The 16262-nt window shown below is 47.1% G+C and overlaps 1 protein-coding gene across 1 annotated transcript in view; it reads left to right on the forward strand.

Annotated features, from left to right (window-relative positions):
- CHAT (choline O-acetyltransferase) overlaps positions 1-16262 on the forward strand; it is a 35376-nt gene that overhangs the window by 4641 nt on the left and 14473 nt on the right. The window contains exons 4-6 of the mRNA XM_034663602.1: positions 33-86; positions 1781-1961; positions 3933-4110. Of these exons, the coding sequence (XP_034519493.1) occupies positions 33-86; positions 1781-1961; positions 3933-4110 (413 nt within the window). The remainder of the gene's footprint in view (positions 1-32; positions 87-1780; positions 1962-3932; positions 4111-16262) is intronic.

Here is a 16262-nt window from a genome sequence, read left to right on the forward strand (position 1 = left end):
AGGAGAACCTCCGGCCTGATCTCTCTCTGCAGGTTTGCAGCCAACCTCATCTCCGGGGTGCTCCAGTACAAGAGCCTGCTGGACAGGTAGGATGGGGCCAGCCTGGGGGGGTAGTGCCCTGATTTGGCATGGCCTGTTGAGTCATCTGTTTCCTTGCCACACTAGAAAGGAGATTCCAGAGGGCAGAGACCTTGTCTTTTTTCAGCTCTGCGCTCCCAGCTTCTGGCAAAGAGCAGGTGGGCTACCACCCCCGACCCCCCAAGCCTCCCCCTGGCCCAACTCCTCCAGCATCAGGATAACTTTTACCCCAGCTGCCCCCACCATTAATGGGTCCTTTTCCTAGGGTGAGCACTGTCCTTCCTTGAGCTCTTTAAAATGCATCCCGCACACGCACGCACACACGCACACTATTATGTGCATCAGGAATTTAGGGGATGCCCGAGAAGACAGAGAAGGAGTCATGGGAGCGAGGTGATGGTGGGTTCAGCCTTGCTAGCTGCCAGCTGAGGGGAATGGTCTCCCCACACTGAGCCCGTGTAGCTGGCCTCAACCTCACTCGTTTCCTCTCCAGCTTGGACAGGTGTTCCTCAAATGATCTGTGGTGAAGGACCAACGTATTTTTTAATTTTATAAAATGTAAAACACGACAAAAATGAATTCACAGAAAAATGGTACAAAGGTAAAAAAGACACAACCACGTATTTTATTTTTATTTTAGACTGGACAGACATAAAATTCTGCTGTCAAATTGCTATAAAAGTTTCTGAGAGCTCCCTCTGATTCCCACAGTTCAGTGGGGCACCCGCACCTTGAGCAGCAGGGCTGTGGGACACCCTACCCTCCCTCTGCCCCAACTAATCTCAGGGCTGCCTCTTACCCTCAGGGCTCAGCTCACACGGCTGGTCCCTGTCACCCTGTCTCACCACCCGAAACCCTCCCATGTGTCAGCTTGTTGCTTGTTGTCTATGCTGCACGGACACATCCCAGGACCTGGGCCCCATTAGAGCAGGACACTCATGTTCTGTTTGCCACTATAACCCCGGATCCCAGAAAGGTGCCTGGCACAGAGGAGAGCTCAATGAAAGGGGGGAGGGAAGGAGGGAGGGTGGAGAGACAGAGAGAGGAGGAGGAGGAGAGGGAGAGACAGATGGAGGAAGGAAAAAGGAAAGAGAGGGAGAGAGAAGAAAGAGGAGGAGGGGAAGGAAGTGGAGGAGGGAGGGAGGAAGGAAGTAAAGATGGAGGGAAGAGGAGACAGAGAAAGAAGGAGGGGGAGAGCGGGATGGAGGACAGAAAGAGAGAGATAGAGGGAGGAGGGGAGGACGAGGGGGAGAAAGTGGCAGAGGAGAAGGAAGGGAGGGAGCAAAGAAGGACACAAGATGTGCTGAGACTACAGGAGAAAGAGAACCTTGCGCCTTGAACTCAGAGAAGGCTTCTGGAAGAGGTGATGGAAGGATAGGCTCTGGGAGGGTGGAAGGAGTTTTCTGGACACATTCATTGAGCACAGGAGTGGGGTGAAGGCATGCCAAACAAAGATCGCACAAGCGATGGCATGAGAGCTAAAACACAAATTCTGTACGGGTAGTGCCCGAGGCGGAGGTGAGGGAGACTATCAGAGGCTTGAGAAAACCCCGAGGGTCCCTCCGTGGGCCGCAGAAATAGGGCGCTCCACTACTTCAAAGAGTGGGGAATCCAGCTCTTTGACAGCCATCCTAATGCAGCTCTGGGTTTTCCGGTCCAGTAGAACCAATTCCCATCCCTTGCCTCCCTCCCCGCTCTCCAGCCACTCCATCCCTACCGACTGTGCCAAGGGCCAGCTGTCGGGGCAGCCGCTCTGTATGAAGCAGTACTATGGGCTCTTCTCCTCCTACCGGCTCCCCGGCCACACCCAGGACACCCTGGTGGCACAGAAGAGCAGTGTCATGCCCGAGCCAGAGCACGTCATCGTGGCCTGTGGCAACCAGGTAAGTGGCCCCTTTCCCCTGCAGCCTCTCCGGCTTGGGCAGGGCGCGTGAGTACGTGTCTGTTCCTATTTCACCGACGATGTTCGGCCTCCTCCTCTGGAGGCACGCGGTGAGCTGGGACACAGTGAGGTCTCTCGACTCCTTGTCAGGACCATTGCTCTCCCGTGAGTTGGGTTTTAAGGACGAGGGGAGTCATCAATTGAGAATAACTTCCGTGCGTTCCCATTTTGGCCCTGACCAGCCAGGTCAGCTGCTCCGGGTGGACGGTGGGCCATTCCTGAGATGCAGCATGGCCTCAGCAGCCCCTCATGAATCACCCAGGTGGCGGCCTTCCTGCACACACAGACAGAGGGACAGCTGGACAGACTGACTGTCCGAATCCCCACGTCCAGGCCGTAGGCTCGGTTCATCCTGCCTGATTCTAGTGACTTGCAGAGGGGCTCGGAATCCCCATCTGACCGAAGAGGACAGGAGGCCTCGGACGAGTTGAGTGGCCTGCCCAAGGCTGAGAAGGCCTCGCAGGCCTGGCCAGTGCCCCCTGCTCACACCTCACCTCCTGCAGCTCAGGACTTCACGCTGGCTTCCGGGAGCCTACAAGGGCCCATGCGGACCCAGGAGACAGGCTGAGTGTGAGGGCTCCTGACCCCTTACCCGTGCCCACACTAGACTATATAGTGAGCCTCCTTCTAATTATTTCATCTGACAAAGAGCTGTCTTGGGGCTTTTTTTTCTTTGTTTTGGTTTTGGTTTGGTTTTTGGGATTTGGTGGGGTTTTTGTTTGTTGTTGTTAGTTTTTTGGGGGGTTGCTTTTTTGGGTTTTTTTTTGTTTTGTTTTTTGCTTTTTTGTAAAACCCAAGTTTGACAGCTTCTAGAAATTCCCCTGCCATTTGTGCTACACTGTTTTCTTCTTGGGTTCACCTGACATTTGCCGTCTAAGATAGGACCTCATTGAAAGTCTGCCGTCCTAGGTTGGCCGTTCCCACCAGAAGCCCACCTGACAGTTTGGCCACAAACAAGAACTTTTCTCCATCTTCATTACAAAGTCAAACTCAGCATTTCCCAGCCCCCACATGCTGCAGTATTCATCCATTCCAGAAAGGCTCTCAGGGCTCCTGCTCTGGACCAGGCCATGTGAATGCTGCTCAGGGCATGAGACCAGGGACTCATATCAACCAGCAGAAAAGGGATCTTGACTTGAGGCTAGGAATAAGACCTTTCACGAAGCCCAAGACTCTAGCTTCAAAGCTACCAAATGATAGCTCACAGACATCACGTCGAACACATGCACGTACCCATGTCTACGTGCACACATAGGGATAGAGCATTTTGCATGTTGTTTTCCATTTTAATCTTCCTCTGCATGCTATTTGCTGACTTGCCTTTTTTCTCCACTCACATTGTGTTTGAGATCTGTCCCCATAGCCGTATCTAGAGCGAGTTCGTTCCTATTAACTACGGAGTGGATGTGCATTAGACGAATACAGTACATTTAACTTAGCTGTTCCCCTACTGGAAAACACTGAGCTCTCTCTACCATGTTGCTATTGCAAATGTGGCTTCTATGCACACTCCTTCACATATCTTCTGGGCACAAGAGCATATGTTTCTCCAAGCCTTAGGCTAAAGTGTGCATTTAGAAGACTAATTGCTGAATTATAAGGTCTGCACATTTTCAGTTTGCACAGACACTGCCCTGCAATAGCAGTTGTATCACAAGAAGTGAAACCACAGGAGCAAGTTTTATTTTAGCTAAGTTTAATCAAGCCTTCTTTGATTTGGGGAGGTTTAGAGTCCAGCACAGTTGACAGCATCGGGTAGGTCCCCAACTTGTGACTGTTCAGAGCCATCACATTCGTTCAGATCCCTAGGCCTGAGTATCCCCGCTCTGTGTTCACATGTGAAGGCTCAGTGAAGGCTCTTCACCTTGGGCGGGCTGCCATGAGTGACGTGTTTGACCTGTTTCCCCCACAGTTCTTTGTCTTGGATGTTGTCATTAATTTCCGCCGTCTCAGTGAGGGGGATCTGTTCACTCAGTTGAGAAAGATAGTCAAAATGGCTTCCAACGAGGATGAACGCTTGCCTCCAATCGGCCTGCTGACGTCAGAAGGGAGGAGCGAGTGGGCTGAGGCCAGGACAGTCCTCGTGAAAGGTTAGCAGCAGTGCCCAGCGCGTCTCCACGCTCATCTCATCCTCATGCCCATTGGCTTTCCTTCCTCCAGGGTCGGGCACCATGCCTCATCCCCATTTGCCATAGCGTGGGGAGCTCAGGCCTCCCTCCAACTCGGGCCCCGACAGCAAGTCGGCTGAGGCACCTGGAAGCCGATAGCACCTTTTGTACCTTCATATTTCATCCGGCAATATTCTAGCTTCCTGGATGAGGCTGACAAGCACTGGAATCCTGGGATATCTGGGAATACTGAGGGAGGGAAGGTTTTGAGCTGGGGGAAGACTGGCTACAATTAAGCAGTGGTGCTTTAGTGGTGGGCAGGGATGGTACCCACTTGAAGGGTCTGAGTCCCTGGGAGAGCTGTCACATGGAGATATGGGAGAGAGTCCAGCTCTGGGAGGGTGGGTCACTGCCCCCTTCACGTGATTTCTCAGTCCTAGAACTTTTCATCTTCAGGCTGGTCTATCCTTCTGGCTGGCCGCTGCTCTTATGAAAGTTTCTAAGCATTCCCAGAAGAAAGCTGGTAATAGTCTTAAAATTTTTGAATCATCCTTCTGGAAACTCATTTTCAAATCCAAAGCTGGTCCTATTCCCAGGAGTTGGATGGAGTGTTTTCCTTTCTTGCCTACATTAGAGATTCCAGGGTAAGAGGCGAGGCTTCCATGGACTTCCATCTGCGTCCTGGGCTCTCATTCGGCCAGGTGTTCATTCAGACTCCCCAAGTGTCTGTCACCTGAGGAGCTGGGCTAGGCCTGGCAAGTGTAAGAGGCAGAGAGGATGAAGCCATTATCCCTGAGCAGCCCAGTGGACAGGGGAAGGGAAGGCATGGGGCGGGGACTGTTAATACGCAGAAATGCGGCATCCAGCCATGTGAAGCGATAGAGACAGCAGGTACCAAACCAGCGCTCCAGGACTTCAGCGAGAGGAGCGAGCCCCTCCGCTTGGGAGGCTTTTGAAAAGCTTCATTGGAAGAGGTGGGAATTGTGCAAAACTCTGAGACATGAGCGAGAAGGGCAGGAGGTAGGGAGAGCGTCCAGGCAGGCGGGCAGTCTGTGGGGAAAGCCAGCTGGCCAGCAGGGACACGCCTGCCCTGCCTGGTTCCATACGGAGAGAAACCAGCAGGCCAAATGGCCATGCTGCGTGTATTGAGAGAATGAAAAGGTGGTGGGGCCTGGTTTTCTGGCGACAGGCGCTTGCATTTTCTGGTCCCTCTCCCTAGAAAGTTTTCTCCCCAGGATTAACTGGCTCCTTGCACCATCCAGAGCTCAGCTCAGGTGTCACCGCCTCAGGCCCCCTAGAGCATCCCCCACTCAACACACTGTCACCTTGTTCTGTTGTCTTATACTAACAGCATTTGTCACTCTCTGAAGCCAGCTTCTCATTTGTTTATGCATGCTGATTATCTGCCTCCCTTTCCTAGTCTCTAAATCCTAGGAGAGTAGGGGCCTTATCTGTTTGGATTAACTCTTTAATCTGCCAAACACAGTGGGGCCCTAGTTGTATTTGTTAAATAAAAGAACGGAGGGTTACTCATGATAGTAGGCCCCAGACTTATAGCCCACCTACCAGTTAATTATTTTTTCATTCAGTCATGGGGCGCCTGTGGAATGTTCAGTCCTGAATCAGGGGCTGCACAGGCCACGGGAGGGTGTGAGGGCTAACCCTGCCCTCACAGACCTAACCACCAAGCAGCGGAATGAATAACTTATCATTGGAAAGTGAGTTAATTCCCTCAGGAGACCAGGGTGTAATCAAATCCCACTCCTCTCCCCTCCAGGGACAGAGACAGGCATCAAACAATCGCCTCTGCTCGCAATACAGTTTCCACTTTATTAGTAGGCCAAGCTCTCTCCCTGCAGGACTGACAGGGATTGCCTTGAGGTTTAAGTGCTTGGGCTGTGCTAATGGGAATTAATTTGTTAATGGCACTTGATCTGGCTTTCTGAATGGAAGTGCTGTTTCTGAGGGAAGCGTGACAGAGAGGAGGGGCCCACGCGCCTTCCCTTCAGAGATCTGATTATTCTGGGTGGCACTGACTGTGTCATCTACACAGCAGGAAACCAGTCTTTCACAGAGCCCTCCTCCCCGGAGCAGCCCCTGCCCACAGAAGGGAAACCTCTTTCGGAAAGGATTTCAGTATAGATGTGAAAAATCACAGCAATTTGGACTAGGGTGGAGAGTAAAGATGAAAGACATGGGCTGGGTCCAGGTAGATTGCAAAGGAGAGGTGACAAGGAAGAAAAGTGAGAAAGATCCCTAGATTTTTTATTCAAGCAACCTAGATCGTGGTAGCATTCACTGTGATGGGAACCAGGCTGGTGAAGTGGCTGCAGGATGAAGTCCTTTCTAAGTGTGTCAGGTTTGAGATGCCTTGAGTCATCTAAGTGGAGATGTCAAATTAGATCTATGTGTCTGGAGCTCAAGAGAGAGGTCAATATGGAGACATAAATTTGAGAGCCATCGGCACAGAAGTGATATTTAAAGTCATGGACCTGGGTGAGATCATCTAGAAACAGCAGAAGCGGTCTTCGGAGGTCAGGTAGAGAAAGATGCAAAGGGGATTGAGAAAGAGCAGCCTGTGAAGTCAAGAGCAAACCAGGAGATGATTCATGAAGATCCAAAGGGAAAGAGGAAGCGGCCAACCACTTGGAATGCTGCTGAGAGCTCAAGGAAAAGCTGGGCGAAGAGGAGACTCAGAGCTTGGCAACCCTAAGTCATCGGTGACCTTCACCAAGATCAGACTGGGGAGTAGGAAGAATGAATGGTTGTATGCTAATGGGTGCGATCCAACAGCAGGAAGAAATTGTTGATGAGACTGTCAATGAGTAGAATCAGTTAGGCGTGGATGAATCTTTTCAGGTATTTTGGTATTAAAAGAGCAGAAAAATGGGGCAGTTGCTGGGAGAGGATGGGAGTCAAGGGAAGTGTGTTTAGTAGGAGTGGCAAGAGCGTGGTTGTATGCAGACAAGTATATGGAAGTACTCCAGTAAGAGAAATTATTAGTGAAGACAGAAGAGACGAATGGAGGCATGGGATTCTTGCAAAGGCAAAAGGAAATGGAACCCAGAGAATAAGAGGCCTTTGGTTGGTACAGGGAAAACTGAAACCTGGGCCTGCGGTCGTGGTGGTGGGAACGTGAGGAGGGTCCTGACTAGTGGCTTCTGGTCTCAGATCAGCAGAGCCATGGGCATGAGCTGAGAGGTGAAAGTGGGATTCTGAAGACAAAAGAGAACACATGAAATAGCCTCTTGGAACATTTGATGAGATTTATGGACTCTGTTGAGCTTATATTTAAGGGTTTGGGGGCCATACATTTTAGGAGAAATTAATTAGCATTGTTTTGCCATTTTTTGCCTCAGGTTCAGGCAAAGAGAAGGTGGGTCACCAGGTTGAGCCTTGGGTTGGAGAATATAACTGAGGGCGAGAATATAACGTTGGAATCTGAAGTGAGTAAGGAGGTGTAGCCGTCTGCTTGGGCCGCCATAACAAAGTACCACAGACTGAGTGGCTTAAACAGCAGAAATTTATTGTCTCACAGTTCTGAAGGCTAGAAGTCTGAGATCGTGGCGTGCACACAATTGGCTTCTTCTCGGGCCTCTCTGCCTGGCTTGTCGATGGCCGTCTTCTCCCTCTGTCTTCCCATGGTCTCCCGTCTGTGCATGTGTGTGTCTTAATCTCTTCTTACGAGGACACCAGTTATGTTGGGTTAGGACCTCATTTTACCTTAATTACCTCAATAAAGACCCCATCTCCGAGTACAGTCCTAATCTGAGGAATTGGGGGGGTTAGGACTTCAACTTGGGGACTTTGAGAGGACACAATTCAGCCCATGACAGGAGGGAAATGAAAGATGGAGGTGGACAATGGGTGGAGAAATAGGTAGTGGAGTTGATGGTTCTGAGGAGTCGGTGAGATGAAGCGTGTTGCAGAGGAGAGATAACAGAGTGTGTGAATCCGAAAGTCAGGAGTGTGCTCAGACTATGGGAGGCTTGAATCTGAGACTTCCAAGGGGGTCAGTTCCTGTAGTGATGAGCTCTGGTAGTGATGACTGTGGGAGTGGAGGCTGAGGTTGGACTGTCAAAGGTGGGAGATCGAGGGTCTGAGAGAGGAGGGTGCCTATGGGCTGGCTCTTCCACGCAGACGTTGAGGCTGCAGGAAGGATGGCTGCAGTGGTGATGGGGAGGAAGATGGCGAACTGGGAGCCCAGATCTGCATGATGGGGAGTTGTGAGGACAGCAGGGGAATGCAGCAACAGGGGGGACAATGACGATGGCGGTGGGAAGGTAGGAGTCTAATAGCTACGGCTCCCAAGGGAAAGCAGGGAGGAGTCGCGCAGGTGCAGGAACAGGGAGAATACCACCTACCTTACCTGGCCCTGGGGCGCATGAGTGTGAAGGAAAATAGTCTCCTGGAGAGGGCACAGGAAGTGTGTCCCTCAGGGGGCACTCTCCTGTTGAGGCAGAAAGTGAACAGAACACTCTCAGAAGAGATTAACAGTGCAAGGGGACCTGCCATCACGACTCAGACGTCAGGGGAAAAGGTGGGAGGTGAGGGATGAGTCCATGCGGGGGACACTGGAGCAGCAGAGCATGGGAGTGCCAGCCAGAGACCCAGGGATGGTGGTCACCATTGCAAACAATTCTCTCAAATCCTCAGCGTCTGGGACAGTATTCTGCTGGTTCCAGGTGTGGCTATAGGGGCTGGGGTAGGGGTCTGACTGGCCCAGGCACGTGTTGTCCAGCAGGAGGCTTCAACCAAGCTGAGCTCCTGTTGTCCTGGGGAGGTCTGGACCGAGGCACCTGAGCTCAGACAAAATCTGAATTCTCATAGGGTCCGCTGAGAACCAGCGGGACAATTGATTTTATCAACCCTCTCTCCTTAGAGAGACGGTCTCTGATCCTTCACTCTGCTCCCCAACCAAAACAGCTCCCTCTGTTAGCCCACAGGCTCCCCAGCCTGATGCTCTGCTGTGACATTGAGAGGGTGGAGCCCAGAGAACAGTGGAGCCAGCTGTCTGCCATAAAGCCCAGGCCCCCCTCTGCACCCAGTGTCCCCACACTCCCTAGCCCCTCACACAGCACTGCTTACACAGAACTCTCTGAGAATGTGGTGTGGGACAAGTGAGGGTATCGTCATCTCTATCCACAGCCTAACCATCCACAGCCAACATAGAAGAGACTCTTGGGGGTCCAAGGGCCAAGAAACTTGGCAGGACCATCACCATCCCCCCAGAAGCCTGGGGAGATCAGAATAAGCAGAATTGTTAGGACAAGAGTGGACAGGATAAAACCAAAGGAGTGTCCCCAACAGGAGTCCTGAGGGAATTTGGGGACCTCACCCCTGTGCCTGTCATAGCTTAGGAGGGCTTCCTGTGCCAAGCACAATGAGGCTAAGCCCAGGTGTGTTGCAGCGGGTGTGATGGGGGCTGGCTGACAACATTGGAATCATCTAGAGAGCCCCTTAAAATAAAGAGTCTGGGGTCCCAGGGATTTTCCAGCGGGACAGGAATGAGGCCAAGAAACCTGTATTTTTAAAGCACCATCATGTGCAGTCCAGGTTGGGACCAACTTAAGCAGATACTAGCAGCTTCTGGGCATAGAGGTCCCCCGTGATGCGGGCCTTATCCTGGGTCCTTTCTGTCCCTTGTTGCTTTGAATCTTCAGTATAGCCTGTGAGGTGGGGATTTCATCCCCACAGAACATAGGAGCCTGTGTCTGCAACAGGTTGAGCTGGTCTTCGGCCTTAGAGGTGGTCAGCGGTAGAATCAGGGCATCTGTCTCCCGAGCCTCAGATCCTCAGGGCCTGGCAGCCAGGGTGGGAATGGAGGCCTCAGGAAGGGCGCTCATAACCTTGCAGGACCGCCCTCCTTCTAGAGCCTCGAAGCTGTGGCCTTCCTGAACCCAGGAGGACCAACACTGTTATCCTGGTCCGGAAATTTAATTAGCTATTCGGCCCTGAGTCTGGAAGACTACAGTGCTTGTCAATTTGTAGGAAAAGGATAGCCAGCTCAGAGAGCCCGCCCCCGCACCCTGGAGCCCGCTGGCTTTCCTGGGTGCTGCGTGGAAATCCTGCAAGCAGACTTCGGGCAGATGCTTCTGTTTACACAGCACCATAAATATTTATCCCCAGCAACCAATTAGAGCTGAGCCACTGCTTTCAAGGAGGGAACTGACAGAAGGCGGCTGCGTCTGGAGAAGGCCTCGGTCATGGTTTACAAGAACCGCTCAGGGTGGGCATTTTGCTACTTAAGGATTGTCATCCAGAGATAGGCAAGTCTGCTGATTTTAAAACCAATTACACATTAGCAATAACAGCCTCTCTGATTTAATTGGCCCAGAAATACCTCCCGGGCTCCCGAGGCTGAATGCTCTTTTCTTCCCTCGGGGCTGGGAGGGTGGGAGGCTTTGCTGGGGCCATTGTCTCCCTCCCCGAGTGGAAGCCTGAAGGCTCCTGTGTTTGAGGGCTTCCAGACAGGGAGAGGCCTGTGGCCTTGAGACCTGGGCTTGACCCGGCCCTCCTTGCCGGGCCCTGGAGCTGGCCTCCGAGGTAGGACCTGGAGGTGGCGGCCCTGCCCTGTGGCTAGGACCGAGGGGGTGCGGAGGGACCGCAAAGCAGGTGGTCTGGTGCCTGGCGCACAGAGGCTGTTCGCTAAATGATTAGTCTTAATTAGATTTGGGGAAACACTGTGGGGATGGTTTGTCCGAGGCGCGCAACCTGTCTGGAAAAATCTGGTGAACTGCAAATGGGCACCTGTTGAGTGTCTGTTCCATCAGTGATGGTGACCCGTGGCCTCAGACTGAATGGCCTGTACTCCTGGCCTTGGAACCGTAGCCCTTATTCACTCTGAGCTACTCCTTTATCCCCCTGGGCGCCTCACATGCCCTGTGCTCTGAGTGTCACACTCCTCTTTCATTTCTCCCCAGTGGCCCTCTCTCTCCATGTTATGATATTTGTGGTACAAAGTGAGTGGGAAGTTGTTTTTTTTTTTTTAATCTCCTGCCCTTCTCCACTCACCACCCCTCCCCTAATTCTAGAAGTATGATAGCTCTTTAAATCTGTCTTTGTGGGCAGGGTGTTCCAAATCCAGAAGACAGAGCAATGCTTGGTTCTTGAAGGTTTTTTTTTTTTAATTAAATTAAACTTATTTTGGGGATAATTGTAAACGCACGTGCACTTATAAGAAATAATCTCACCTGCACCCTTTTCCTCCAAGTGCTAACCTCTTATAAAACTCTAGTGCAATATCACAACAATATTGACACTGATACAGTCGGGGTACAGAACCTTTCCATCCCTGCAAGGATCCCTCCTGTTGCCTTTTATAGCCACACCCTTCCAACCCTATCCCTCCTTAACCCCTGGCAACCAGGAATCTGTCTTCATTTCTGTAAAGTTATGGCTTTAAGAATGTTATATAAATGGAATCATACAGTAGTAACCTTGTGGGACTGGCTTTTTTTTTTTTTCACTTGACACAATTCTCTGGAGATTCATCCACATTGTCCCACATGTCAATAGTTCATTCTTTTTTATTTATTCCTTCTATGGATGGATCACAATGGGTGATATCGTTCATCTATTGATGGACACCTGAGTGGTCCTACTTCTTGGCTATTACAAATAAAGCTACTATGAACTATATATATATATATTTGTGTGATCGTAAGTTCTCATTTTAGGAAAAATTCCAGGAATAAAATTGATATCTGCATGTTTAGCTTTTAAAGAAACTCCTAAACTGTTTTCCAGATTGGCTGTACCCCTTTCCATCCCCATCAGCAATGTCTGAGCGATCCAGTTTCTCTGCACCCTTGTCAGCATTTGTGTTGTCACTATCTTTCACTTTAGCCTTTCTAATTGGTGTGTAGTGATATCTTATTATAGCTTTAGTTTACATTTATCTAGTGACTAATGATGTTGAGTATCTTTTCATATGCTAATTTGCCATCTTTATATCCTCTTTTGTGAAATGTCATTTCCTGTCTTTTGCTCATTTTCTAGTTAGATGGTTTGGGTTTTGTTTGTTTGTTTGTTTTTACTGTGAATTCTGAGAGTTGTTTATATATTTTTTAGTAGCCCTTTCTTGGCTATGTGGTTCTATATTTTATCCCAATCTGTAACTTACAGTTTCATCTTAACATGGTTTTTCACTGAACAATTGTTTTCAGTTTTGATGAAGTCCAATTTGTCTATTTTTTCCGTTACTGGATCGTGCATTTGGTGTCAAGTCTAAGAATTCTTTGCCTAGCCTTAGATCCTAAAGATTTTCTCTGATATATTTTCTAAAAGTTGATATTACATTGGTACATTCAAGTTTATGATCCATTTTGAATTAAAATTTTTTATAAGGTATGAGGATTTATAGCCAGGCTTTTTTTCTTTCTTTCCTTTTCTTTCTTTCTTTCTTTCTTTCTTTCTTTCTTTCTTTCTTTCTTTCTTTCTTTCTTTCTGCCTTGAATTCCTATAATAAGCCCCACTTCTGTATGTAATCTTTTTATATGTTGCTTAATTCTATTTGCTCATATATTGTTCAATATTTTTGTATCTATATTCATGAGGATTATTGGTCTGTAGTTGGTTGGGTGTTGTGGCTTTTTTTCTTCTTTGTACTGTTTTCATCTTGTTTTGGTATAAGGGTAACACTTGATTCATGAAATGAATTGGGAAGTGTTCTTTCCTCTTACATTATCTGGAAGAAATTGTATAGATGGGTTTTAATCCTTCCTTAAATATTTGGTATAATTCTCCAGTGAAAACTTCTGGGCCTAGAGACTTCTTTTTCCAGAGTTTAAAACTTCTAAATTCAATTTTCCTAATAGTTATAGGGCTATCCAAAGTATTTCTTTTAGATATGGCGCATTGTGGTAGTTTATACTATTCAAGAGATCGCTCCATTTCATCTAAGTTGTCAAGTTCAAGTCTGTAGAGTTGTTCATACTATTTCTTTACAATCCTTTTGATGTCTGCAGGGTCTGTAGTGCTGTCCCTATTTTATCCCTGATAGTGTTCCCTCTCCCTCTCCCTCTCCCTCTCTCTCTCTTTTTCTCACAATCTTGCTAGAGATTTGATTGATCTTCTAAAGGTAGATTTCTTTTCATTGTTTTTATTGTTTTGTTTTCAATTCTATTGGTCTCTGATTCTTGCTATTTCCTGCCTCTCTGATTGCTTTTGGTTTATTTTGCTCTTCTGTTTCTAGGTTCTTCAGGTAAGAGCTTATAGAAGTCGTTCTAGACTTTTCTTCTTATCTATGTCAGCATTTGTACTATACATTTCCTTCTCAACAGTGCTTTAGCTGTGACTCACACATCTGGATAAGGTGTATTTTTATTTTCACTCATTGCAATGTTTTTTTCTTAATTTCCCTTAAGACTTTCTCTTTCATCCATGGGTTATTGGGAAGAGTATTGTTTGGTTTCCAAATGTTTGGAACTTTTCTTGTTTTTTATTTTGATTTTGATTTCATATGTCTGAAAATACATTTTGTATGATTTCAATTCTTTTCGATTCATTTGAGGGTGTTTTAGAGCCTAGAATACGGTCTACTTTGGTATATATATTCCGTGGGCATTTGAAAAGAGTGCGCATTCTGCTGCTGTTGGGTGGAGTGTTCTATAAATGTCAATTAGGTTGATTGATGGTATCGTTGAGTTTTTCTACAGCCTTGCTGACTTTCTGTCTAGTTGTTCTATCACTTATCAAGAAAGGAGTGTTTAAGTCCCCAAGTATAGTTGTGGATTCGTCTATACTCCCTTCAGTTCTGTCAGTTTTTTCTTCACAAACTTTGTGGTATGTTTGTTACCTACACACTTAGGATTGCTATGTCTTCCTGGTAGACTGACCATTTTGTTTTATGTAATGCCCTTCAGTGTCTCTGGTAATTTTCTTTGCTCTGAAGCTTACTTAATCTGATATTAATAAGGCAACCCCTGCTTTCTTTTGATTAATATTGCCTTGATATACCTTTTTCCTTTCTTTTACTTTCAACCAATCTATATCATTACATTTGATGTGAGTTTCTTTTAGATAGAATATAATTAGGATTTTTTTTTTAAATCTGCTTTGTCAATTTCTATCACTGAAATTATCAATATGCTGGGATTGAATGCTGCCATTTTGTTTTTTGTCACCTCTGTTTTTCAATTCTTGCTTTCTTTTTCCTGCCTTCCTATAGGTTACTTGAACATTTTTTGGAATTCCATATTGATTTATCGTAATGTTTTTAGTGTATCTGTTTGTGTAGCTTTTGTAGTGGTTTCTATAGGTCTTACTATGTATATACGATTTATCACTGTCTGTATCATTGTTGAAATTTTGCCAGTTCTAGAGAAATGTAGAAAGTTTACCACCCTTTACATCCCTTTACTCTCTCATATTCATAATACAATTGTCTTAATTATTTCCTCTATTATAAATTTAGAGCCACATCAGGCAGTGTTATAATTTTACTTCAACAGTGAAACATCATTTTTAAAAACTCAGAAAGGGAAAGAAAATTTATTTACTAAAATATTTACTCTTTCTGTTCTCCTTCTTGATGTTTCAATGTCCCTTTCTTTATATAACGTCCTTTTTTTGAGGGGGGAATTCCTTTAGCTTTTCTTTTAGGGAAGGTCTGCTGGGGACAAATTCTCTTAGTTTTTCCTCATTTAAGAATGTCTTGATTTCCCTTTCCTTCCTGAAGGATATTTCTGCTAGATCTAGAATTCTGGATCGACAGTTCTTTTCTTTCAGCATCTGAAAAAGGTTGTGCCACTTCCTACCAGCCTTTGTGGTTTCTGATGAGAAATACATCATAATCTGAATTGTTTTTCCCCTATAGATAAAGCATCATTTCTCTCTCTCTCCTTTCAAGATTTTTTTCTTCGCCTTTAGTTTTCAGAATTTGGCTATGATAACGTCTTGGTGTGGGTTTCTTTGAATTTATCCTGTGTGGAATTAACTGAATTTTGAATCTTCAGGTTTATGTCTTTTGCCAAATTTAGGAATTTTGGGCCATTATTTCTCTGAGTACTTTACTGCTCTGCTCTTTTGCCTCTCTTTCTGGGACTCCAATGACATGATAGTTAGATCTTTTGTCCCACAGATTTTTCAGTTGTATGATGATTAATTTAAAAATATCTGTCACATAACAACATGCCTGTCATATCAGTGTTGGGCATCTACTGGTTGTCTTTTTTCATTCAAGCTGAGACTTCCCTGGTTCTTGATATGATAAGTGATTTTCTGCTGAAACCTGGATGTGTTCTATGAAGGGACTCTGGATGTTATTTAAACCTTCTGTTTTAGCTGGCTTTCTGACACCACTCCAGCAGGAGCAGCGGTGGGTGCTGCCTTGTTATAGCCAGGTGGGTGTAGAAGGCCAGGTTTCTCATGAAGCCTACACTGACGCCCCGGGGGAGGGTGCTCCTTATTACTGGTAGTGAGAGTGGGAATTCAGGGCCCCACATGTTCTCTACTGATGTGTCTGTGAAGCAGTTGAGGTGGTGGCTGCCATCCAATGGGGATGGATGTCGCAGCTTCGATCTGAGACCACGCCTTCCCTGACACCTTCAGAGGCTGAGCTGCTCCATTGCAGACTGGCTATGGTGGAAGTCTAGGCTCCCCACTCCGCCTTGGCTGGCATGGAGGAAGGTTCTTATCTAAAAGTTTCCTGCCTTGCTAGTCTTTCTCTTTCCTGGTCCTTTGGCTAAAGAAAGCAGGCTTTTGCTGGATTTTTGGTTTTGTTTTGTTTTCATTTGTTTGTGTTTTATGTTACTGGCTATTTGAGCTCTAAGTTTGGGAAATTTTACATAAAACAGAAAATCCAGTGTATCCGTTTCTTAGGGATACCATAACAAAATACCAGAGACTGAGTGGCTCAAACAACAGAAATCTATTTCTCACCCTTCTGGCAACTAGAAGTCCAAGGTCAAGGTGTTGGCAGGCTTAGTTTCTCCTGAGGTCTTTCTCTGTGGCTTGCAGATGACCAGCATCTTACTGCATCCTCCAGTGGTCTCCTCTCTGTGCACATGAATCCCTGGTGTCTTTTCCTCTTCTTATAAGGATAATGGTCATATTGGTTTAGAGCCCCACCCTTATGACCTCATTTAACCTTAATTACCTCTTTAAATGCCTCATTTTTAAATACAGTCATA

This window comes from Ailuropoda melanoleuca, chromosome 6 (assembly GCF_002007445.2).
Source record: "Ailuropoda melanoleuca isolate Jingjing chromosome 6, ASM200744v2, whole genome shotgun sequence".
NCBI classification, from domain to species: domain Eukaryota; kingdom Metazoa; phylum Chordata; class Mammalia; order Carnivora; family Ursidae; genus Ailuropoda; species Ailuropoda melanoleuca.